Source organism: Macrotis lagotis, chromosome 1 (assembly GCF_037893015.1).
Source record: "Macrotis lagotis isolate mMagLag1 chromosome 1, bilby.v1.9.chrom.fasta, whole genome shotgun sequence".
Classification (NCBI taxonomy): Eukaryota; Metazoa; Chordata; class Mammalia; order Peramelemorphia; family Peramelidae; genus Macrotis; species Macrotis lagotis.
In genome coordinates this window covers 876468722-876494072 of record NC_133658.1, presented here as the reverse complement: position 1 = coordinate 876494072, position 25351 = coordinate 876468722, and the positions used below count along the sequence as shown (strand labels likewise).

General features: G+C 47.3%; 2 protein-coding genes across 6 annotated transcripts in view; both read right to left on the bottom strand.

Annotated features, from left to right (window-relative positions):
- Window positions 1-1679: 1679 nt before the first annotated feature.
- ARHGEF19 (Rho guanine nucleotide exchange factor 19) lies at window positions 1680-25252 on the bottom strand. 5 transcript variants are annotated; one of them, XM_074218343.1, is made up of 18 exons: window positions 25055-25252; window positions 20309-20436; window positions 19523-19639; window positions 18305-18741; window positions 14132-14428; window positions 13050-13158; window positions 12880-12956; window positions 12303-12562; window positions 11858-12018; window positions 11049-11201; window positions 8157-8286; window positions 7718-7792; window positions 6782-6871; window positions 6177-6343; window positions 5625-5783; window positions 5162-5241; window positions 3153-3257; window positions 1680-2260 (listed from the first exon to the last, which is right to left on the bottom strand). In XM_074218343.1, exons 4-18 carry the CDS (start codon window positions 18711-18713, stop codon window positions 2109-2111), a joined length of 2424 nt encoding a protein of 807 aa, XP_074074444.1. In that variant the 5' UTR covers window positions 18714-18741; window positions 19523-19639; window positions 20309-20436; window positions 25055-25252; the 3' UTR covers window positions 1680-2108. The 5 variants fall into 5 exon arrangements, with proteins under 5 accessions (XP_074074444.1, XP_074074441.1, XP_074074440.1 ...); XM_074218340.1 differs by lacking the exon at window positions 1680-2260 and having other exon boundaries at window positions 2704-3257; window positions 19514-19639; XM_074218339.1 differs by lacking the exon at window positions 1680-2260 and having other exon boundaries at window positions 2704-3257.
- The window catches only part of LOC141508335 (anoctamin-7-like), a 29743-nt gene continuing 26114 nt past the window's right edge, over window positions 21723-25351 (bottom strand). Inside the window, exon 24 of the mRNA XM_074216855.1 lies at window positions 21723-21845. Coding sequence (XP_074072956.1) covers window positions 21723-21845 — 123 coding nt within the window. The remainder of the gene's footprint in view (window positions 21846-25351) is intronic.

Sequence of the window (25351 nt, the reverse complement as noted above, 5' to 3'; positions counted from 1 at the left end):
TTGAACTCAGGTCTTCTGTGCTTCAAAGATGAACTGCTCCCTTACAAGCCAACATGATGCCTCTTAGGATTTGGTAAACTTCTGTACACACCTTGCCCTCTCCCAACTTTGCCCATGCTCCCCATGGATCTTTTCTTCTTCTTTTTTCTCTAAATGTCCTCAGATACTCATTAAAATCTTTCAATTCCTTCCTGCCCCAAGCCCAATAACGACCTCCACCAGATAGCCTTCCAGACTCAGCAAACATTTCCCTGCACCATCTCCTCTCTGTCCTCAATTTGTCATAGTACTTTGCTTGGACAATGCCTCTGGCTCCCTAGGGATCCTGGGAAGAGATAGTCATCCCTCTCTGCTGGGAGATGATCAGAAACTCTGAGCAGCAGTTGTAAAGAAATGACCTTTCTTCTGCTATTGATTCTTTTTTCCTTCCTTCCAAAAAAAGTCTTTTTTTTTTGGCAAGAAAATTGAATTGAGGTTAAGTGATTTGCCCAGGGTCACATAACTTGTGTTTGAGGCAGGATTTGAACTTAGGTCTAGGGTCAATGCTTTATCCTCTGCACTACCTTCAAGAAGTCTTTGATAGCCAATCAACATGCCATGAATGCAAGACCCATCACCACCTTGGCTGTCCTTCTCTGAACACTCTCAAGTTGGTCAGTGTCTGTCCACTTTAGATGCTTTATTGACATGTGAAATTTTGTTTGGTCATCCCAACATCTTGTGAGGCAGTATTCCCATTTTTACAGTTGAGTAAACGTGTAGAGTAAAGTGATTTGCCTAAGGACACACAGTACAGAAATTAAAAAGCTGAGTTCAAAGAACTCACCTCTTGTAGCACTAAGTGGTGATCTTTCCATTATACCAAGTCACTTTCCTGTTCTGAGTCTCAGGAGATTAAATGAGATGATCCAGCTCTGATATTCAACATCCTTTCAAGTTCTGACATTTCAATCTCCAAGATTTCTCCTAGCTCTACACCTAGTCTTAAGAAGCAGTGGGCATTGCTCCTGGAGACCAGAGGAACTAGGTTTCAAAAGTTGTTCAGATACTTACTAGCTATGTGACTTTGGGCAGGTATTTTAACCTCTCTGTGGCTCAGTTTCCTCATCTGTAGAATGAGTAGGTTGGACTCTAGGACCTATAAGGTCACTTTCCAGCTTAAAATCTACATCCTGTGTTTTCCAGCTCTAAAATTCAATGTTGTAATTTCTTGTTCTGATCTGACATTCAACATTCTATGTCTTGTTCTGTTTTTGTTTGTTTTTGCAAGGCAATGGGATAAAGTGACTTGCCCAAGGTCACCAGCCAGACAATCATTAAGTGTCTGAGGTAGGATACAAACTCAGGTCCTCCTGATTCCAGTGTCAGTGCTCTATACACTGGGCCACCTTATTTTCCCTAACATCTTGTTCTGATATGATATTCAATGTTCTAATGTTTCTTGAGTTCTAACAATTTGTATTATAGTCATTTCTATTTCTGATGTGCTATGATGCTGTCACATTTCCTGACCTCACCCCCCCCCCCCCACCATTTGATAAAGAGAGCTCCAGAATGAAAGCTTTTCTTGGGAACAGCCTCCCAGGCTCCTGAACCTGAGCTATTCTTACTAAAGTTTCCAAGTGATCAGCAAGGGAGCCACACCTTTGAATCCCAAGTAAACAAAAACAGGTAATTTAATTATACAGAATTATCAGCTCTTACTGGGTTGTCCAGGAAGAAGAATTCAGCAGGTTCTAGCCACAGCCTTCCCCATGACTGTCACTTAGAGCAATTTGCCCCCAAGGGAGCAAAATAAGGGCCTAGAGACCTAGGGGAGTCAACATCCAGTCTCCATCCTCCCTCAGCTCACTTTCCATCTTCTCTCCCTGACCCCTCCATACCAGGCATCCTTGAGGAATTTAAGGCCTGAGGGGATATTTCCCTTTTAGATATCTGCCCTGCCATATGTCCCAGTCGGAAAGGCTCTTCACATCAGGGTGGGCATTCTGTCTTAGAGACTCCAGTAGAGCTTGGAGAGATGCTCACAAAGGGCTCAGAAACCAGAGTGGGTGGGATGGATGGGTGGGGAGCATCTCAGGTCAGAGTCAGACCTACTCCCTAGTCCATCATGTTTCTTGTAGTTTATTGGTGGCACTCTCAATCCTCCTGGTCTCCCGGATGTTTCGAAGACGGGCACTGCGGCTGGTGATCTCCTCCACGTAGGCCTGGGGCACCCATCCCCGTTCACCATCTGTCAAGCGGATTCCCTCCAGCCACCCTGCAGGCACAGGAGCCAGGGACCCTAGATCAGATGATATCCAGGGTTCTGTGGGCCTGGAAAAAGCCCCTAAAACTAGGAGGAAAGGGTGCTAGATTGGGAGTCAGGAGACTTGTATTCCTATCTTGCTGCTTACTACTATGGAACCTTGAGCAAATCATCTCCAGTCTCTGGGCTCTCTCATCTATAAAAGGAATGGGGTAGATTAGGCCCCTCCCAGCTCTGACGTCCTGTGTTCTAATGACCCTCCAAGCTCTGACATTCTGTGTTCTAGGGGACCTCCCAGATCTACCATTCAGAGTTCTAAGGGTCCTCCCAACTCTGCCATCCTGTCTTCTAAGAGTCCTTTCAGCTCTAACATCTGAGTTCTAAGGGCCCTCCCAATTCTGACATTCTGTGAAACTGTTTTCAAAGGTTAAGGAAAGGATACATGGAAGGGGCTTAGTAGGGAGGGGAAGGATGAGGAGAACCTTGAGAAGTCACCTTTCTCTCCCCCTATCCATAGGAAAGATGATGCCTAAACCAGAAGAGATTGTAAACTATTTGAAATTAGATTTATTGGTGTTTTTTGCTGTGACATCAGTCATTTCTGAATTTTAACCTCTATTTAAAGATACACTATCACCACCACCATTACCTTTGCTTGCCTCCCCAGGATGCCAAAGGAAATCTTTCTTGTTACCTAACTCAAATCTCTCGTGTTGCAGCTACTCAGCTGTCTCTTGTTCTGTGTTAATGCAGGGGATTTCACCCACATTGGCAAACTCATTGCCATGAAATCTTGTTTCATATAAAACTACACAGAAACGCTTCCCCTCAGCTCCATATTTAGTGGGGGAAGGGAAGGAAGGAAGGGACGGAGACCAGGGATCCGAGGTCATGTCACTCTCACCATCGCTGGTCCTGGTCCTCACAGCTAGGATGTCAGCCTTCTCAAGGTTCAATTCGTCTGGCTCCAAAGCCTTATAGGCTCTGATGCACTGCACCTGGGGGAGGTCTGACAGGCCACAACATTAGAGAGAGCAGGTTTTAAAGCAAAGGGTCAGAGGCAGGGCCAGGGCAAGAGGGGATGGCTCTGTACGTCTTCTTTCCTTTCCAGCCTGGTGGTTCCTCCAGGTTCCATCTTGGACCCTCTTCCCCCCGCTTCCTCTCCTCTGTCTCTTTCTCTGTCTCTCGCCTTCTCGGGGATCTCCTCCATCCCTCCCAGTTCTATTATCTGTTATCTCCTCTATACAGATGACTCCCAAATCCTTCCCTCAAGTCCCTACCCTCGAATCCATAACTGCTTGCAGGAACCCCCCCCCCAATCTGGGTGTCCCATAGACATCTCACATGCAACATGCCTCAAAAGAAGAAAGAAATAGCATCTTTTCCCCTAAATGTGATCCTTCTTCCTAGTATTCTGTTGATGGCATCATAATTTGTTTATTTCCCCAGGACCCCAAATTTTAGATTCTTCCTTTTTCCTGGACCAACTGCATTTTTTATTATAAATTTTAAATAAAAAATTTTTAGAGATTATTGAACATAAGGGAATGTCTGAGGTTGGATTTGAACTCAGGATTTCCTGATTCCAAGGTCAGTACTCTCTGCACTCTGCCACCTCACTGCCTTTCTCTAATTGGTTATTTTGGGGAGAGAGTTTTTTGGGAGGAAGGCAAGGCAATGGGGTTAGGTGACCTTCCCAAGGTCACACAACTAAGTAAGTATTGAGTGTCTGAGGTTGGATTTGAACTCAGGTCCTCATGACTCCAGGGCCAGTGCTCTATCCACTGTGCCACCCCTCTAATTGGTTATTAAGACTTCTGCACTTTTTGCATCCCAAACCTTCTCTCCACTCCCACTTTTATCACCTCTCACCTAGGGTAATGAAATAGCCCCCTAGCTGCACCCAGTCTCTCCCATGTCCAATCATCTCCTTGCATAGTTGCCAAAGTGATTTTCTTCATAGAAATCCTTCAGTTTGACATTCCAGGTTTACCTCGATACAGTTCAGAACTAGCATCCCAGCTCTGCTTTACATTATTCACCTCTGCGCCAGTCAGGTCAAACTCATCATTACCCTCTAGACATACCATGATCATTCCTATTTCATGGCATAATAGAAAGGTAATTGATTTTTGAGCCTCAGTTTCCTCATCAGTGAAATAAGGAGGTTTAACGTGATGACATCTGAAGTCAATCCAGTTCTTAAGCAAGAGTGTCTGGCCCTTAGTAATCAATCTGCTTTGGTTTTCTTTCTTTACCCTTCCTAATTCCTAATACAGAAAATGACTAATTTGTAAGCATGGTAAACTCAAATGTATATGAACAATGTTCACCAGACTGTTTGCCATTGAGGGGAGGGGGGATGGGAAGGGAGGGTGGAAGGAAATTATGTAACATAAGTATACATGTGCATGTGGATAAATGTTGAAAATGTTCACAACATTTAATTGGAAAAATGAAATAAAATATTAATTGGGAGAAAAAATGTAATAAATATGCTAGTTACTTGCCTGAGGTCTCTCAAAGCTCGAATTCTATGAACCTGTGGTTCTGGGACCATTGGATCTAGGGGCAGTGACATCTAAGAGCTCCCCACTGGCTCTGAGCCTTCTGATATCTCTCTTCCACCCTACTTGTCCTTCTCTTCATCTAGACTGGACTCACTCTCCAAGGCCCAGCTCAAGATCTGCCTACTCTGTGCAACCTTCCCTTTCCTGAGGAGATTAGCCTCTTCCTGGGTGATACCTTTCCCTTTGAGCTCCTCTGGAACCCAGAGAGTGTCATACAACTTTGTCTTTCCTTTCACTCCCATAGTTATAATAGGTATTCTTTTTGACCTCCCTCCAGCTCATGGTGGGCAAGACCTGGGGCTTACAAGTTTTCAACTCTTGGGGTCCTCTCACAAGGCAGTACCTTCATTCTCTCTGAGGGCCTCCTTGTCTTCCTTGGTACTGGAAGGGCGCATGGCTGAGATCCACCTCTGCTTCTCACTTCTGGAGGGACATTGGAGAGCCAACAGCTACCCAGACATTCCCTCTTCCCAGAAGCTCAGCCCCCACTTCCTAGCTACTGGAACCATGTCCTCCCATAGTCTGAACCCCTTGAGATCTTGGAACACAGATTTACAGAGTGGAACAAGATGCTGCAGAAACTCTCTTGGATGTCACGGTAAGAAAAGAACTAGAGGAATTCCTGGGACAACCTTATTCTTGACTTTGGGTGGCAAATGGCTCAGAAAGAAGGCCCAATGTGACAGAGGCCAGAGCTCATCTGGGACCTATCTGGCAATCTCAGCCTCAACTACAAGTTGCCAGCCCCAGCCTCAAACAGACTGGAATGGGTCAGCCCAAGATAGATCTCAGGAGAGGGCACTTACTCTGTCTGAGCCCTCAGGAGAAGCTGATTCTTGGGCTGGTGGCTATGGAGGAACTGGAGGAGAAAGACTTGGCCTGGAATTCCTTGGACCTTTGAACTCAGGTCTTTCACATGGATCTCTGGCATTTTGGCATATAGGAAGACAGCAAACTTCCCCATCCTGCAGGGGCCAGAGAAGACCCAGATCAGAGACTCACCTCCAATGTTAAGCCCCTGCAGAGATGGGGGGAGGCCTGAATCTAAGAAGTAGGCCTCCCCGCTCTCTCTTAAGCATGGTTCAAAGAAGGCAGAACCTTTTCCCTCTCCCAGATCATGGGGGTCATTCCTTCTTCCATCTTTCCCAGATGTGGCCTCGTTTCCATGGAGGAAAAAATAAAGAATTTACAAATCTTGACTTTGAGAATAATAGCATACCACTGTCCACCTGATGACTGCAAAACCTAGCCCCAGCCCACTTAAGATTGGCCCATTAGTTGATTGAGTGACAGGTGGGTGGGTTCCCTTTCTCCACCTCACCAAATGACACCTCCAACCTCAAAGCCTCTCTACTCACTCTTTCCTTCGAGAGAGCAGTAGGCAATCATTGAAGACATGCAGGTAGATGGCTTTGGTGGAGAGCTTGGACTTGGCAGCGGAGACAGCGGGCATGGTGGGAGGCGCCAGCTCCACCAGCTCCCCATGCTTCACCAGCCAGCGGGACTGGGAGATCAGTGGGAATATCTGGGGGAGAGAGATATAGGAGGGGATGAAGAGGAATAGGTATCATCAGAAGACCAAATCATGACACTCAAGTATCTGGACTGTCCTTGTAATGACCTAGACGTAGTATTGTGACCCCCCTTTTTTGTTGTTGTTTTTGAAAGGCAATGGGGTTAAGTGACTTGCCCATGGTCACACAGCTAGGCAATTATTAAGTGTCTGAGGCTGGATTTGAACTCAGGGCTTTCTGACTCCAGGGCTAGTGCTCTATCCACTGCACCACCTAGCTGCCCCAATTCCCATTTTTCAATTGAGAAATAAAGAAATTTCCCCAGATAATCCATGATCTAACCAGAATTGGAGCCAAAGATTTCCATGATATACAGACAGGAGGGTCTGAGGGGCTCTGCTCCCCTCCATCATTCTGGGCCCCTGATTCCCTCCCTTTCAGGGTCTCACCTTACTCTCAAAGTGAATCTTCTTGTTAAGATGAATGAGTTCCTCTGTCCTCTTCATTGACTGCACACTGGCATTGCACTCCTGTACCAGCTAAGGAGGATAGAGGGCCAAGGAAGAGGTCACCTCCCAGCAGCCTCTGCCTTCCAGATCCCTGGCCCCCAAGTCTAGACCTCAGCTTGGTGTTATTGGGAGAGGGGAAAGTCCAAAGTTCAGAAAAGGCAGGACCCTAGCCATAGACCCTCCTGCACTTCAGAGGAAGAACATGGATGAGAACTCCGAAGCCCTGGCCTTTGACAAGAGGTCTGCAGCTGGCAGGAGAAAAAGAATTAGGAGACTGAGGGTCTGAGCTTTTTCTGCCTCTTACTAATCTCTGTGACTCTACACAAGTCCCATCCCCTTCCCCAATAAGCATTAGTTTCTTCAACTATAAATTGGTAAGCTAGTTGGCCTAGACAGTCTAAATAGTCTTACCAGACTTTCTGTGTTCTGAGGGGTCATCAGAAGAACAAATCATGACACTCAGGTACCTGGACTCCCCTTGTACACAGCTCTCACGTCCTAGGTTCTAAGTCCTTCCCAGCTCTGACATTCTGCGTTCTGACGTTGTATTCTAAGAACCCTTTTTAACTAATGTTCTCTCTAGAAATTCTAAAGTTCCTTTCAGGTCACCTTCTGTGGTCACTATGGTCATAATGTGGCCTGGGGCATCAGCTCAGTCAAGACTGAGCAGAGTCTAGACTGTCTCCCAGAGTAGAGTCAGGTCCTTTGGATGTTTTGGCTTGTTGCTAAATTTTGACTTATTGTATGATTTTGCATTGGTATCTCTGGGGAGGCCTGAGTTAAATCAGGGGAGGTGCCAGTAAGAAGGACCAGAGGAACCAGAGAGATGATAGCCCCTAGGCTCAGCCCTCCAGTTGGTCATTGGGCCCAGCTCACCTTCTTGAGTTCATTGAAGGCCTTGGTGGCCATGTCCTCACCCCGTGAACCTTGCCCAGTTCGCTTCAGGATATTCTATAAGCAACAAAAAATATACCCAGATACTTCTAGGCAGAACCCAGAGAAATCCAGAACATTGCAAAGCAATGGGACTGGCTCTCCCAGACTAGAGATCAGATGCTGTGACCAGTGTTGGCCCCTCCAGTCTCCCAGATTGTCCCATGGCATTCTCCTCATCCTTGCTAAGCCTGGCTCACAGCTTTGTGATCCAATCCTATCTAATAATAGACCTGTGGCAAGACCCTATGCCAGTTATTGGGAGTAGAATGGCAAACAGCCTCTACTGGAGGCTGCCCAAGGGAGATAGAGAGGGATACTTTAAGGAAGGGCAGAACATTCATAACTCAGGGGATCAGCAAAGACTTCTGGGTCCAGATACCTCCACTAGCATCTTCAGGCGGGTGATTCTCTGGAAGGGCAGGATGAGGAAGGATGTAAGAGGAAGACGCTGGCAAACAGGGGCCTCTTCCAGACGGGCCAGAATGCTAGGAAACTTGGGGTTCTCCAGTCTGTAGGGCAGAGAGGGGAGAGAACTAGAGCCACCCCTCACCCCCACCCACCCAACTCTCAAAGAATCACAGAATCCACACTGGAAGGAAAGAGACAACCTCATCCAAACTCTCCATGGTCAGGGTTCCCCACTATCACATCCTCCATTGTCCAGTTGATGAATTCCAAAGACAGAGAACTCAACTACCTTTATTTCCAGGGCCCCACTCTAATTTGGAAAATGTTTTGTTCCTATAGTAGGCACTATTTCCTAATCATTCACAGTTCTGTCTGACCCCTTCCATAACAATCTTTCAGATAATCAAAGACAGTTACTATGTTGTATCTCCCTACCACCTGTCCCCCAGGTTTCCCCTTGTCTAATGGGCCACCATCCATAAGCACTTGACGCCCTTTGGATTCAGTACATACACAAAAGTCTTAAATGCTCACTGATTATTGTTTTTGGGGGGGGAGCTTTGCAAGGCTGTACTGTCCTTAAGGTCACACAGCTAAGTAAGTATTAAGTGTCTGAGGTTGGATTTGAACTCAGGTCCTCCTGATTCCAGAGTCGGTGCTCTATCCACTGTGCCACCTAGTCATGCCAATGCTCATTGATTATTATTATTTTTTTTTTGGTTTTTGCAAGGTAGTAGGATTAAGTGACTTGCCCAAGGCCACATAGCTAGGTAATTATTAAGTATCTGAGGTAGAATTTGAACTCAGATCCTGATTCCAGGGCCAGTACTCTATCCTATGCCAGCTAGCCATGCCAATGTTCAATGATTATTGACAGATATCCCCTCCCTGGTTTCCTCCAAGCCCATGGACTCTGCCCTTGCCTCCTCTAGCTCTTTGGTGGTGGTGGGTATTGTTTAGGCCTGACATGCATACCCATTTCCTCTCTATAGAAGACAATCTCAACAATTCCTGCCCCACTTTCAAGCCTCAGCTCAAGGTCCACCAGGAAGCCTTTCTTGACCCCCCCCCCAACCCTAGAAGTTTCCTTCTCTGAAATCCAACATCTACCTTAGTTGGCCTTTTGCACATTCAGTATTTGTTAATGACCTTTTCCCATATTCACCTTCATCTACCCTGGTTATCTTGGAATATCTTGCCATTTACCCTGCTGCTGCCCCCCACCTCCCAATTTGGAATAGCCCCATCTGGACCAGAGCCTGAGCCTCCCTCTCTGGGTGATTCTTGGAACTCTGCCCTGGGGTTAAGCTCATTTGGCAAATGAATGAGTGAGAAGCTGCCCAAAGAACTACATGGAGCTTGACTGAAGGTTGTTTCATATCCAACCACACAGACATCTTGGGCCACCCGCCATGCTGCTGAGAGCTTCCCCCTCCCCAATCCTTTCCAGCTCTGGCAAAGGCATGTCAATGGACTGCCCTGTGGCTCTGCTCGCCTTTCCTGGGCTTCCCCAGGCAGAGATTCCCATTTCCTGACCACCTTGCCCTAGATAGGATTCTACAGCAGAGTCAAGACTAGAAGCACCTTCTTTCTCTGCATCCCCAGGGCGTAGCACAAATAGACATATAATAAATGCTCATTTATTCATGTTTATGTCCTCTTTGATTGGCTACACCCTAAGCTCTTTGAAAGCAGGGACTGTGTCTGATACCTTCAAGTGCATACGGTTGAGGACATGAGCTCACATTCATGTGGGGATTACCCATTTACAGAGCTCTCTCTCTCTCCCTCTCTCCCTCTCTCTCTCTGTCTCTCTGTTTCTCTCTCTCTGTCTCTCTCTCGAAACCCTGCAGATGGTGCCACCCCATTTTCCAGAGGAGGGACCTGAGAATCAGAAAGGTTAAATAGTATATTATGGTCACACAGCAGTGAGTGACAGAGCCAGGCTGAGTTTCACGGGAATCGTATTTAACCGCCTGATTTTGATAGCAGGCATCAGCTAGGTGGGACCATCAAATCCTGCTCTTGGAATCAGGAAGACCTGAGTTTGAATGTCCTAGCTGTAAGACCTTGGACAGCTCACTTAACCTGTTTGCTTCAGTTTCCTCATCTGTAAAATGAGGATAATAATGGTATCTCCCCTGAAAGATTGTTGTGAAGGTCCAGTGAGATAATTATTAGGAAAGCACTTGGCACGTTGTCATCACTACATAAAATGAACTATTCTATAATAGTCAACCACCACTGAACTATGACCATCAGTAGGAGCTCTTAGCAAACCAGGCTGCACAATTAGACAACTCTCTCATCATCAATATCAATGGCAAGAGCCCCATCAATCACATATGGTCAGAAACAGATCTTCCCTTAATCTTGAACTGAAATGAGATGGCAAATATCCATCCCTTGTATCTAGATTTGGAGTTGGTCCTTAGAGGGCAACACCTACCTCCTCTTCATTTTACACATGAGACTACTGAGGCAAGTGAATTGCTGGGGATCACAAAGCTACCAAGGGGATCTGAACCCAGGACTTCTAATTCCAAATATAGAATTCTACCCACGATACTGTGTTATTTCTCATCTGCATGTACTTCAACCAGTCACCTGCTGGTGACATCTATGTTCTCCTCCTATACCAGGGTTCTCAGACTGGACTCAATCCCCTTACAGAATGGGAGATAGTTTACATTATCTCAGATCAAGGGAGATAAGGAGAAAGTCCCCTATACTTTGGTTCTGGGCCAATCTCTACCCCAGTCTTTGCCCACCATGAGCGTGGCTTCACCCAAACCACTCATCTCCAGCCTCCCAAGGGGTCCAACCCCTGCCCTGGTACTCATGGATAACCCCTGCCCCATACAGCAGTCTCTGGTAGGTGCGCTCCTGGTAGGCTTGATTGGTGACATAAGGCAGGTAGACACGCCGGAAGGCGGGGCAGTGACGTAGGACGATATCACACACACAAAAGCGAAGTATGTCTTCCTCTAGCCGCTGTTCCAGCTCCTGCAGAAACCTGTGGGGCCATGGGATGAGGGGAAGTGAGGCTGAAGAGAAAATTCAGGGGGCACAGGGGGGATCTTGACCTGTGACCTTGGCAACCTGCCCCACCCCATCCCAGGAGGAAATAGCAGCCTCATCTCTGCTTCTGCCAGTTCACCTATTCCTTACCCCAAAATCTCATCTGCCAAGATCCAGAACTCTGCCCTATGGACAGCCCTGAAGACAACAGAGACAGGAGTAGAAAGCAAGGAAGCAAAAGCCTCTAAACCCACAAAGGAGCCTGGCAAGTAATTTTGCCAGTTCCTAAAGGGCAGAACAACCCAACTATGGGATCAAGAGATCCCAATTTAGAAGAGGAAGAGTGTTTAGAATGTTAGAAGGGGGAAGGACCTTGGAACACATGTCAGAGCTGGGAAGGTCCTTAGAACACAGGATGTCAGAGCTGGGAAGACCCTTAGAACACAGAATGTCAGACCTAGGAAGGTCCTTAGAACATGGACTGTCAGAGGTGGCAGAGCTCATAGAAACCTTCTTGCCAACCCCATGTTTAACAGAATAGAAGCCTCAGAGGCCAGAGAAGGAAAGTCACACATGGATAAAGCCAGTATTTTTGCCTTTCTGCCCCCACCCCCACCCCCAGTGGCCCAAGACTGCTCTGAGCCCCCTCACCTCTCACTTGTAGCTTTGACCTCAGGCAACTTGGAGAACAACCACTGCTTTTCTTGGGCCCCCAGACATTGGGCCAGCTCCATGGAGCCCATGAAGTGACCCACAGCCACAGAGAGACTGTGGATATAGGAGGCCTCGGATGTGATGAGCTCAAACCTGGCCTTGAAAAGGATGGGGGGGGAGAATAGGGATGAGTAATTTCATTTCTCCCTCAGTCTCCTCCCAAGCCCAGGACTAGGGGAGTCAGATCAGCCCAGCTCCCATTGAGTCCTTCCCCCACCCCACACTCAACCTCCTTCCCAAGTTTCCTAGGAGAACTCCATCCAAGGTTGGTCTCCTCTAAGATCTAATCCCATTTTTCCAAGGATCTTTGCTCCCACAAAGCTCTGGTGCCTCTCTCAATGCCCCCTCAATGCCCCCTCAGGGCTCCTTGGGCCCCCAGCACCTCTTGCAGCTTGCATTCCTGAAGGCCAATGAGGGCCAAGAAGCCACTACTCCGCACATCTGGGATGTCCTGCCACAGGGAGAAGGTAGAGCCACGGCCTGACCGTTGAGCACGGAAGGAGCTGCTTGGAGACAGGTTGGCCCGGGGTGGGCCCGGTCCTTCTTCCTCTTCAGCCTCCTCCACCAAGGTGTCCTCCTCGTGTTTCTGCCGCTGCAGCTCCCGGTCACTGGCCACATCACTGTACTCCTGGTACAGCACAGCTTGGGGGGGGGGGGAAGGGGGGATCCGAGATACCCTGAAGACCCAGCACCCTGACCTGCAGGACCCAGATTTGCCTTCCCCATCCAGATTCCCTCTAAGGCTCCTTTTCCAGCTCTAACAGTCTCTGGTCTAAGGGCCCTCCCAGCTCTGACATCCCATGTTCTAAGGACCCTCCCAGTCCTGACATTCTCTTTTCTAAGGTCCCAGTCAAATTCCATTGCTGCTTCTTCTTGAATCCCCTTCCTCCAAGCTCTTCCCCACACCCTCACTTTCTGGTGCCTCTGACCAGCTCAGAGACAGCAGCTCCTCTACTTACAATTAAGTAGGAAACGTGACTGGCGCCTCTCATGAGGTCCCCAAGCTTTGGGGCTCACTTCTTCTAGTAGGTCAGGCCTGGGGGGAACAGGGACATCAGTTATCTCCCCTCTCCCTGCTCAGCCTTCAGTGTTGCTTGGGAGGTCCAGACGTCTAGCAGTCAAGACTTACCTGATAGCAGGCCAGCTGTCATCCCTCTGCCTAGGAGCACTTATGGCTGGGGGTACAAGGCCATTGATCCTTGTCTCTGAGCAGCTTGGCTCCTTCTCAAGGGCTCTCCCTGTATTGGGTGCAATCCAGGGTTCAGAATGGCACCAGTGCCCACCCTGCCTTTTACTTTGGACTTCAGGATGCTTCCATCCTATCAACCTCATACCAAAAGGCAGGACCAAGTAATAGTAATGGGGGGGGGGGGCTTGGATCTCAGTCCTGCCTCTAAGAGTGAGGGATTCCTGGGATACACACTGCCAGTTGAGGATGTTTTATATCCAAGAACATGGGGGGGCAGTGTTGGGCAGTAGAGACTAAATTTTACCCTTTCCCAAGGGGCATAGCTCCTAAGGCCCAGGGCAGGGACAATGGAACGAGGGAGGTGCTAACAAAAGCAAACGTATGATTTAGAGTAAGATTCCAGAGCCCGGTAGGGCTCCCCAGAAGCCATCTAGTGAATTCCCTCATCCTAAAAGGAAGGAAATTGAGTCAAAGTGACTCAGGGCCAGAGACCCGGAGATAGAAGGGGCATCAGAAGCCACCCTCCCTCATTTTACAGACAAAGAAACCTAGGTTCAAAGAAATGACAAAGGATGCATCAAAAGCAGGATTTGAACACAGGCCCTCTTAGCCTAGAGTCAGTGTTCTTTCTCTGTTCTATAATACCAACTTGGAGTCAGGGGGGACCTGCCCACATCCTTGGACCCTACTCTGCAGGGACATAAGGATTCTCTTGTTTAGGTTCCTCTGTGTCTTCTGGGTTCAAATCCTGCTTGAGACACTATGTGACTTTACCGAGTTACTTAATCTTTTGCCTTGGTTCATATGTAAAATGAAGGAGGTTGGATTTAATGACCTCTAAGAACCCTTCCAATTCCAAATCTGTGATATTATGAACTATGTGCTCTTGAACAAGGAAATTTAATTACTTTGAGTCATGGGTTCCCCAATTTGTACAATGACAGGATTGGATAGAATTATTTTTAAGGTGAGCCTGGCTCAAGATCCTTTGAGTGGCTGATTCTGTTTTCCTAAGCTGGTACCTTCCCTGGTAGCCCAGAGCCCTCGATCCTTGGTCAGCCCCTTGCCCAGGAACAGGGAGAGGGTGGCCTTTCTTTGAGCAGACTGGAAACGGTTCATCAACTCTGAAGCTGAAAAGCGTCTCCTCTCTGGTTCTTTGGTTCCCGCCTGAGGGGGCACTGCCATTGCCAGGCTCCGTGGCATTTCCAAAGCAGGATGAGGCTCAGGAATCTCAGCCCCAACCTCAGAGAAGACAGCATCATCCTCGGTGCCAGGGCTCCCTATGGCCTCTTGGCTCTGATACACCCGAATCTTACGCCCTAGGGAGAAGGACAGGGCTTAGGTTTCCAGAGACAAGAAGCACAAAGAGGCCACCCAGGCAAGAAAGACTTGAAGTCTCTGCAATGCACCCAGAGCAGGGTGGCAAGATGAAAAACACCCCCCCACCCACAACACACCCCTCACCCTACCCTATCCCAAGAGAAATGACTCTCTCAAGGTTTTGAACCTTTGTGATAATATGGAACCTAAATTATTACAAAGAAAAGACCAAGAAAGTCATAAAAACTAGTATTTTCTGTCATCAAAAACATGTACCCTTATAAAAAAATCATGTTAAAATGAATTCCATTGTACCCACTGGGTGCAATTACCCTGAGCAATTGTTTACGGGCATCTCAGTCCCTGTCAAACACTTTTGATGCACTTGTCTGTTGGGAACAGGAGAAAGGAGAAGGGAGCAAGAAATATTATCTCATTTGATCCATACAACAAGGAGCTAGATATTAATTTTATTGCCATTTTACAGTTGAAGAAACTGAGGTGGGTGGGGTTAAGTGACTTGCCCAGGGTCCTATAGCTAGTGTCTGAAACAGGATTTGGACTCAGTCTTAATAGCTCTTAGAGTGGACCGCGTATGAGTTGTCATGTCCTCCTAGACTGTAAGCCCAATGAGGACGAGCTTGGTGCTTTATGATGAAGTCCTGGAAAAAGGCCCTAGGATGGGGTAAGAATACTTTGTAGGATGGGTTCAAGTTCATAACATCCACAATCCAAGTGAAAGATTTGGGCAAAGCATCCAGCAAACTATAAACAGTATCACTGTCATCATGGTCATCTTCATCATCACCATCATCATCATCAATATCCTCATCATTAATCATCATATAGTTCAGTGGAGTTCAACCAGAAACAGTTCTGGGTCAAATCATGGCGAGCCTGCAGTCAGGAAGACTTGGGTTTAAATCTGACCTCAGACATTTACTATCTGTGTGACTCTGGGCAAGTCCCTTCACCCAGTTTGTCTCAGTTTCCTCAAATGTAAAATGGAGATGATAATAACCTCTATCTTGAATGGCTGTGAGAATCAGTGAAATATTCATCAAGTGCTTAGCACAATGTTTGAATTGTGAGAGATGCTATATAAATGCAAGCCGTTCATTATCGTTATTATAATTATCATTAGGACATCATCCTGTTATTATTATATGGGCCATCCTGTTCTTGTTATTGTGTTTTTTTTATCCTATGACTGCTCTTTATCTCATTCTCCTCTTTTGATGGAGTCTAGATAGAATGGCAGTATGTACGTAGCCTGTGAATAAAGTTGCTTTCCGGTCATAGCCGACACTCTGTGACCTTTTGGGGGATTTTCTAGCCAGAGATACTAGAATAATCCACCATTTTCTTCTTCAATTCCTTTCACAGATGAGGAAACTGAGGCAAACAGGATGAAGTGACTTTCCCAAGGTGGTCCAGCTCGTAAGTATCTGAGGCTAGATTTGAACTCTGGAAGATGAGCCTGGCAGCTCCCAAGCTGACTTTAAATCTAGGAAGGCCTGGGTTCAAATCCTATACTTACTATCTGGAAAAGTCATTTCAACATCTCAGTTTCCCTTGAATAGTTAAGAAATTGCAAAGCAGAGACTGGTCTTTATAGATAGAGGGAGTCTCCTTGTCTGGAAGTGTCCCACCCTTCTAATATCACAGGGCTCATACCTATTCCATATTCCTCTTCATACTTTTAGGTACTGGGGGCAGCAGGAGAAGGCCCAAGCAGGTCTATGAGCCAAGTGGTCAGTGGGAAAAACAGTGAATTTCAAGTCAGAAGACCTGAGCTTGTATCCCATTTACGCACCATCAGGTGATGTATTGGACAGAGAATGAGAGAGTCAGGAAGACTGGAGCTTGATTCCCCTCTGAGATGGCTAGTAGGTGTAAGAACCTGGGCAAACCACTTCATTTCTCTGTTTCCCCAGTTGTAAAATGGGATGATAATGATTGCATCTGCCTCCCACGGTTATTATAAGATCAAATGAGAAAACTTTTGCAAAGAGCTTTGTCTTATAGTGATATAACAACGCACCCTGTTATTAGAATAGGACATTTATAGGACCAGAGGTCTAAAAATGATGATGAAGATGATAATGATCATAGTGATGGGGACTGCGTTGGTGATTCCACTGGTATAGAGAACACCCAAGAGAGAAGACTCTCTTTTCTCTAATAGCTAGTCTTAGAAAAGTGTTTAGAGGCATAAAGAGGCAAAATGACTTGTCCAAGGTCACTAAGCCAGTCAGAGCTTGAAGTCAAGCCTTCCCAGGTCTGAGAGCATCTTTCCATCTACTACATCTTAATAATAATAATAATGATAATAATAATGGTGATTTGCATTTATATAGTTCTCTAAGGTTTGAGATATGGCTTTACTTATCTCAGACAATTCTCACATGCTATTACAGTTGAAGAAATGGAGGCAAATAAAATTAAGTAATTTTGTCCAAGGTCACACAGCTTGAAATTGTCTGAGACTGGATTTGAACTCAGATCTTCCTCACTCCATGCCCAGTGAATGTTCTATCCATTAAAAAATTAAGAACTAGGGCAGCTAGGGGCAGATAGTGAGTAGAGCACCAGTCCTGAAGTCAGGAGGACCTGAGTTCAAATCTGACCTTAGTCACTTAAGAATGGCCTAGCTGTGTTACCTTGGGCAAGTCATTTAACCCCATTACCTTGCCAAAAAAAAACTAGGGTAGTCAGATGGCACAGTGGATAGAGCACCAGCCCTGGAGTCAGGAGGACCTGAGTACAAATCTGACCTCAGACACTTAATTACCTAGCTATGTGACCTTGCAAGTCTCTTAATCCCATTGCCTTAAATAAATTGATTTTTTTTAAATTAAGAACTGAGGCTCCCGAGATGCTCAATGGCTTGCCACAGAGGTAAGTTTCAATCCTGGATTCAAACACAGGATTCTTTTCACTGGAATAGGGTGGGGCAGCTAGGTGTCTCAGTGGATAGTGTACCTGAAGACCTGAATTTAAATCTGTCCTTAGATATTTACTAGCTTAGACCCTCAGTGAGTTACTTAACTTTGTTTACCTCAGTTTCCTCATCTGAAAAATGGAAATAATAATAATATCACCTGCCTCCCAGGGTGATGAATCACTGTAATAAAACCTAGTTCCTGCTGTCAAGAAACTTTTGGCCTAACGAGTCATTTGAGTCACAGTGGTGTGGCCTGGTGGTTTTAGAAGCAAAAGACTGCCTAGCTTTGATACTGCTTCTATCACTTCTGTCCTGGGTGATCTTGGACAAGTCAATAAATCTCCCTGGACCTTGGTTTCCTCATTGGTAGAATAAGAAGGTGGCAATCGATGCCCTCTAGAATATAAATTCCACACACCACCCACTGCAGCCTCAGCAGGACCTACACCTGGCAGGCCTCTGATGAATGTTGATGGAATTCATCTGAAATGAGAAACCTCCCCTGCAACTGGAGGCACCCTCACTCCCTTCCCCAGTACTGTCTGCATATCCCAGGGGACATGGGGTTTGATACCCTGAGGCAGAGCTCCTGCCTTGCCAGGCTCTATGGCCACAGTTCACTTAGTTAAAAGAGAATCTAGGGGGAGGGAGCCAGTTCCAGAGGACCCAGCAGTCAGGGTGTTTGAGACCTTGGGCAAAGCTTTTCTTTTCTTTGGGCCTCAGTTTCCTCCTATGTAAAAAGAAGATGATAATGCCTGCCCTGCTTACTTCACAGGACTGTTGTGAGAATCCCATGAAACAATGCTTGTAAAAGTTCTTTGGAAACAGTTAAAGGTTATCTGAATGGATTTTCTTTCTTGTTTCTAACGGGGCTACTTCACTCCCCTGACTTCATCTCTAGGCTGGGGGAAGGAATGGATGGACTCACAGGCAGATTTCTCCTTCTCAGAACTGAGGCTGATGCGGCGTTGGGGTTCTGGATGTTGGGGACTCCGGGGTCCTCCCAGGAACTCATTGAGGGCATCATCTCCAAAGGCAGATGGCTTCCTGGCAGGGCCCCTCGTGTCTTGAGCCGATATTGGCAGGGGCCACAGAAACCCATGAGAAGCAGCTGGGTCCTCGAGAGGCCAGTGGCCCATCTCAAAGTGACCTGGGAACTCAGCAAAAGACAGACTCTCCTGCTGGCACACTGCAACAGGGTGGCGGGCAGGTGGGGGCAATTCATTCAGGCCCTGAGGGATTTTCCCTGGAATTCCCCCCAGAGACCCTGACTGAGATCCCCCACAGCAAAAGCCGGCCAAGTGAGGTTGAAAGGGAGGAGATGGTCGGTAGTCCATGATGAGGGGCTGCTCAGTCTAACTAGACCTGTTGGGGAGAGAGGGACAAACTGGTCAGAAGCCCTTACCCCTCCAGGAACACAAATTAAGCAGAATCCCAAGGAAGGCTAACAGCATTTGGAGTGCGAAGAACCCTTAGAATGAAGAAAATCAGAGCTGGGAGGCCCTTAGAACACAGGACATCAGAGCTGGGAGGGTCCTTAGAACACAGGATGTCAGAGATGGGAGGGTCCTTGGAACTCAGAATGTCAGAGCTGGGAGGGTCCTTAGAACACATAAAGTCAGAGCTGGGAGGGCCCTTAGATTTGAGAATGTCAGAATTTAGAGGGAACTTAAAATTTAAAATATGAGACATAGACCTCTTAGAATATAGAATTTTAGAGCTGGGAGAGTCCTTAGAAGAGAGAATAGCAGCACTGGGAAGGCCCTTGGAACACAGGATATCAGATCTGGGAGGGCTCTTAGAACACAGAATGTCAGAGATAGAAAAGACTTTAGAAACACATAATGTTAGAGCAGAGACAATCTTTCAAGATCACCTCCTCCAATTCCCTCTATTTACAAGTAAGGAAACTGATTTCTAGGGAAGCAGTGGCTGCCGGGGAGGATGGGACGAGGGTATCTCTCCACCTCCTATCCGTCTCCCAGTCCTGGCAGCTCTGACAAGCAGAAATAGCAAGTCCCAGGGGAGGGGGCAAATCTGCCCCTCTCCCAGCTCCTTCAGTGCCAACAACCTGAGACCTGTCTGCTCTTCCTTCAGTCCCTCCCCCTCCAGTCACACCGGCCCTCCAAGGTCTCACCTCTCCTACCTGGGACCCTGGTGCCTGGCTCAGATCAGCCCAAGATACAGTTCTCTGGGGAAGCCCTGCTCCACACAGCTGGCTCCAGGAGCTCCCACCCAGACAAAGAGTTTGATTCATCCAACCCTGCGGTGAGCCAGGGAGAGGGAGAGGGAGAGGGTGGGGGTGGGGGAGGAGAGGCTGGGCTTGCCCCACCTTTGCTCAATGGCAGAGAGAAGGGGGGGCATCTCCTTTTCCCTTGAGGCTGAAATACCAACCCCCAACATAGAGGGTCACACACCCTCCCCTCCCCAAACCAGGCCCGCCCACTGGGTGAGCCTCCTGGAGAAAAGACCAGAAATAGAGGCAGGGACAGAGAGACAAGGATGTAACTCAGAGACAGAGAGGGCCACTCAGGGACAGCCCCAGAGGGCTGGTTCCTCAGAGACAGGTACCCAGAGGCAGAGGTAAGAAAGACACTCAGAGGCACAGAAGTCATCAAGAGATCACAGAAGTATGAGACACTGGGACAGTTATTAGGTGGAGTTAAGCAAGCAGCTTCTCAGAGACAAAAGAAGACCCAGAGAGAGACAAACAGACAGAAAGATTGTCAGAGATGCGGAACAAACGGGGTTGACAGAACACGCAAGAGGGCAAGAGAAAAGGACCAGGAGAGTTCAGCCGGCCCTCCCCAACCGGATAAGTGCCTCCATTTTTCTACTGTCCCTTCCCAACTTGCATAACTTTTCTCTTCCCAGTCATCCTACCCCAAAGTCCTGGCAGGGACAGAGCAGATGCCAAAGTCCCCAGACTTACCTGGAACTGAGTCCCTTCCTGCTTTGGAACATCAACTCCTCTCATCTACCTGCTTCAGTGGAAAAGACGATGATGGCCCTGGAGTCAAAAGACTTGGGTCCAAATTCCAGCTCTGACACTTACTGGACCTGCATGGTTTTGGGCAAATCATTCACTGGTCCTCAGTTTCTTCCAGGTATAAAATAAGGAGCCTGGACTTCAAAGGTCCCTTGTACCTCTAAGTCTAGGTTCTAAGAACACCTGACCATTCAGCTCCTGCTCCAGTCCCAGGCTAGCAAAGAAGCCAACGTAGAATATGTTTCTGAAAGACAGGGACCACCTTACTTTTGGCTTTGCATCTCTAGCACCCATTGCACAACCTAGCACATAGTAGGTTTGTTGATCAATTGACAAATCACCTCATTTCACAATTAACCAAAATATGATCTTTTGAGATTATGTAAAATGAGATTATAAGATTATGTAAAACTTCACCAACTACAAAATGCTTTCTCTGTAAAGAGGAGGAGTTGAGGAAGGTGATCTTTAAAGTCCTTTTCTGCTCTGATATTTTGGGTTTTAAAGGTCCTCTCAGCTCTGATAACCTTTGTTCTAAGGTGTCTCCCAACTATAACATTCTGGGTTCTAAACTCTCTCCTAGTTCTGACATTCTGGGTTCTAAACTCACTCCCAGTTCTGACATTGTGGGTTCTAAGTTCTCTCCAGTTCTGACATTGGATTCTAAGCATCCTCCCAGTTCTGACATCCTGTGTGTTCAATGATCTCTTCCAACTGTGATATTTTGTGTTCTTAGCTCCCTCCCTGTTCTGACATCTTATGTTTTAGGGTCTCCCCAACTGTGATGTTTTATGTTCTAAACTCTCTCCCAGTTCTGCCATCCTGTGTTCTAAGGGCCTCCTCAAATCTGGTGTTCCTTTTAGAGAACCTCCAAGTTTTCATTAGGTCAGGGAACTTATTCTCTGTCTGCCTTTGGGACTCTGTCCTTAGTGTCCTTAGAGACTGAGGCAGCAACCAGGGACCCTATGGATGTCTGCCTCCTTTACTCACTCTCCACCCTGGCTGAGTGATGGGATGGGAATGGAAAGGAAGTGTAAGAAGAAATTTGTGTAAGAATAATCAATCAATCAATCCATAAAAGTTGAACTGACGCCCAGAAGCTTCTGAGATCCTTCCATGTGACAGTGTCTAAGGGGTACGTGTGCATCCCTGAGTCTATGAGTGGGAATCTAGGGTGTAAGGGGGGGCAGGAGTGAGATCACCGTGTGTCTGTGGGTGAATACAGGGTGTGTGTGAGGGAAACTCGCATTCATGGGACAATGAGATTGTAGGAATCTGGAGTCATTTTTAACTCTATCTCTGATACTATTGGTCTGGAGGCCACTAAAGGGACTTTGAGCCTCCAGATCAGGGATTGTCACTGAGCAAAGTTGAGGGGGAGGTCGTTCCCAACATCCCGGTCCTGAAGGAAGAAGGCATGGAGGGGCGCAACCAGCTCCTGAGTAGGAGAGAGTGAATGGGGGGAGAGGGAGAACTGATCCTAGGAACACATGAGGTCAGGGGGCAGAAACGGGCCCAGAGAAGCAGACAGCACCCCCTTCCCCCTGCACCCAGCTGGATCACAATTTCTAGGGGCAAGTGAAGGCCTGAACTGAGTCCAAACTGTGCCAAGTCCACCTCTGCCAAAATCCCCAGGAGCAGAACAGGGCCTGGTGGGGAGCAGAGGGGGGGCAGCTGAGGGAAAGCCCAGCTGGGGTAGGGCTACTGGGGAGAAAGTCAGGAGATCCCTAGGACACTGACCTGCCCCAGACAATGCAAGTCAGTAGTACCATGGGGGCAATCTGCTAATCAATAAATATTAATCACCTCCTCTGGGCTAGTCAAAAATAATTTCTTCTCTCAAGGAGGAGACAATAATGTACAAACAAGCTAGGGATAGGACAGGTTGGAAATTATCAATAGTGGGAAGGCACCAGGATTGAGAGACCAAAAAAGGCTTCCTAGAGAAGGTGGTCCCTGCAGAAAGTCTGGATGCTGAGATGACGAGGGAGAGCATTGCTACACAAGGGACTGTGAGGAAAGATCCCTAGAGTCATGAGATAGAACAGCTTGTTTGCAGAATAGTGAGGGGTGGGTGGGAGGTTGTAAAGTGAAGGAACTCAGAGGCCATCTAGTCTTACCTCCTCATTTTGTAGATGAGGAAACTGAAGTCCATGGAGGTTAAGTGACTTGAGATATAGAGCTGGAAACAACCTCAGGACCACCTTGTCTGTTTCTACATAAAGAATAAGTGACTTGTCTAAGGTCACACTCAAGCTCCGGCCCTGATGCTGGGAGGCTCCAATATCCCTAATGTCCAGTTTCTTGGTTTACTCCCTTCCCACAAGCTACCTCCCTACTCCATCTCAGATATACACAAGATGGTCATTCATCATCCACAAATGTTCAAGAATTCTGAAGTTCCCTTTTCCAGAATTTCCCAGCCAGCCCAGTTGGGTGAAATTCAATGCTCAATGCCACTGGGGCCCCTTCAACAGGGTGGAAGTAATTGAGAAAGGGGTCACTTCAAATTTCTGAGTTCCCTTCCTCATCTTGTGCTACAAAAACCATAATTCCAATAGCAGTACTTTAAAGTTGGCAAATCATTTTACATAATCTCATTTGAGCCTCTAAGCCACCCCAAGAAGTAGATAAGACAGGCAGTTATCCCCAATTGATTAACTGATGAGAAAACTGAGATTTAGAGTCATTTCCAAGTAAATAACTGCCTTCTAGTGTTGACCATGTAAAATTCAATCCCAGGTCTTTTCTGTCCCCAAATAGTGGAATTCTGGGCTGGGAGTAGAGAGAGATCTGAGTCCTACAGCAAAGCTTGGAGATTTAAGGATGAAAAGGATTAATGGGGGCGGTTGAGCGGTGCTACAATGAATAGAATGCTGAACCAAAGTCAGGAAGAGTCATCTTCTAGAGTTCAAATCCGACCTCAGACACTTAATTACTAGCTGTGTGACCCAGGGCAAGTCATTTCATCCTAATTGCCTCAGTTTGTCAAATGAGCTGGAGAAGGGATTGGCAAATCACTCTAGTATCTGCCAAGAAAAAAACTCAAACAAGATCACAAAGAGTCAGGCACAACTGAAAAGGACTGAACAACAAGAAGTCTGGTTAAACAACCCCCTTCAAAAACAAAAAACAAAACAAAAACAAAATAACAGGGCGGCTAGGTGGTGCAGTGGATAGAGCACCAGTCCTGGAGTCAGGAGTACCTGGGTTCAAATCCGGTCTCAGATACTTAATAATTACCTAGTTGTGTGGCCTTGGGCAAGCCACTTAACCCCATTTGCCTTGCAAAAAAACCAAACCAAAACAAAAAAAAAATAAAATAAACAACCCCCTTCATTTTAAAGAGAAGGAAACTGAGACCCAAAAAGGGGGGCTACCAAACTTTCCATAGTCCCACAGTCAACAAGTGAGAGGAAGGGCTGAGACTTAGACCTCAGATATTCTGACTCCCTAATTCCTGAGTGAGTAGAGTCAAGTGACTTCCCCTTTCTGGATCTGCCCTGGAATCAAGGGAGGGAGAGTAGATCCGTGGTGTCCAATGTCCCCTCCAATCCCAAAACATGTGTATGGAGGGAACATTACCATCATTAGTCTTTCCTCTTAGAAGGTCCAAGAGTCAGAAGGCAAAATGCCCAACTGGCACTAGTGAGCAGAGAGATGCCCAGACTGTCTGATCCTGTAGATGAGGCAATAGGAGGGGTTGCTTGTTTTCCTTCATAGAATTAGGGTTCAAAGTCTGCATCCATCACTTGCTGTCTGTGTGAACATGGCCAGTCATGCAATCTCTAAGAATCTCAGTTTCTTCATATGTGAAATGAGCCATACCCACCTGTAAAAACTGCCACAATCTACTGAACAGGGTGAGGTTCACATGAAATCATGCATGTAGAGTTATTTGCAAACTTTAAGCTGACATATACGTGTATATTAGGATTCTCAGAACTAGAGGATGCCAGGGGTGTAAGCAAACAATCATTCTCTACTAGTAGCTCCTGGATCATTCATTCTTAAAAAGTCTAAAAACTGCTGCCTTAGAATAGAGACTCTCAGAGCTGGGAAAGCCCTTAGAACCCAGGATGTCAGAGCTGAAAGAAGCCCTTAGAACACAGGATGCCAGGGCTGGGAGGGCTCTTAGAACAGAAAATATCAGAGCTGGAGGGCCTTTAGAACATAGAATGTCAGCTGGGCAGAGCCCTGAATAAAAATGTCAGAGGAGCAGAACTGGAAGACAAGTCACCTGAATCCTAGTCCAGGATTCTCTTCTTGCCTCTTTTCGGGTCTCCCAAAGCCAGGACCTTTTCTGCTTAGCTGCCCCAGGCCCCCAGGCAGCCCTTCCTTCTGCAGCTCCACCCCTGACTCCACCTCCCTGACACAGCCTCCCCTGCCTTCCAGGCCTCTATTGACCCACCTGCCCCAAACTAAGGGGATCCCAGCTAGCACTCACTGCAGCACCCAGAACAAAAAGAGGCCTTGAGCCAGCCAGAGAAGAAAGTCAAGACTGCGAGGGGTCGAAGGATGAGAGACGGAGGGTGGGAAGCCAAGGAGAGCTGCTTAGGGGTGAGGAGCTGGCCCGTCCATCTCAGAAGTCTCAGCAGCCAGTGACATGGGGGTGGGAGGGAGATCTGTAAGCAGCTGGTGAGCTTGAAGGTTGGGACTGGGCCTAGGGAAGGAAGGAAGGAACAATACCTTGTCTCAGCTCCTGTCCTCTGCGGAAGCTGTTGGGGACAGTGCCTTGGGTATCCCAACACATCCCAGGCTCCTAAGGGTCAGAGGAAGATGGCTCTCCCAGGTCTGGGGTCAGGGGGCAGCAGCGGTGATGGGAGATGCCCCAGGTTTTCCACAGTTCCGAGCCGATGGAGTGGGTGCCTGTGTTCGGGGCCTGGGGTATTGTGTGTGTAGGGAAGGGAGGGGGAGGGGAGGGGGAAGCTGCGCTGTTTCAACCTGCCTGCCACCCCCCCAACCCCATCTCCAGAACAGGTTTGG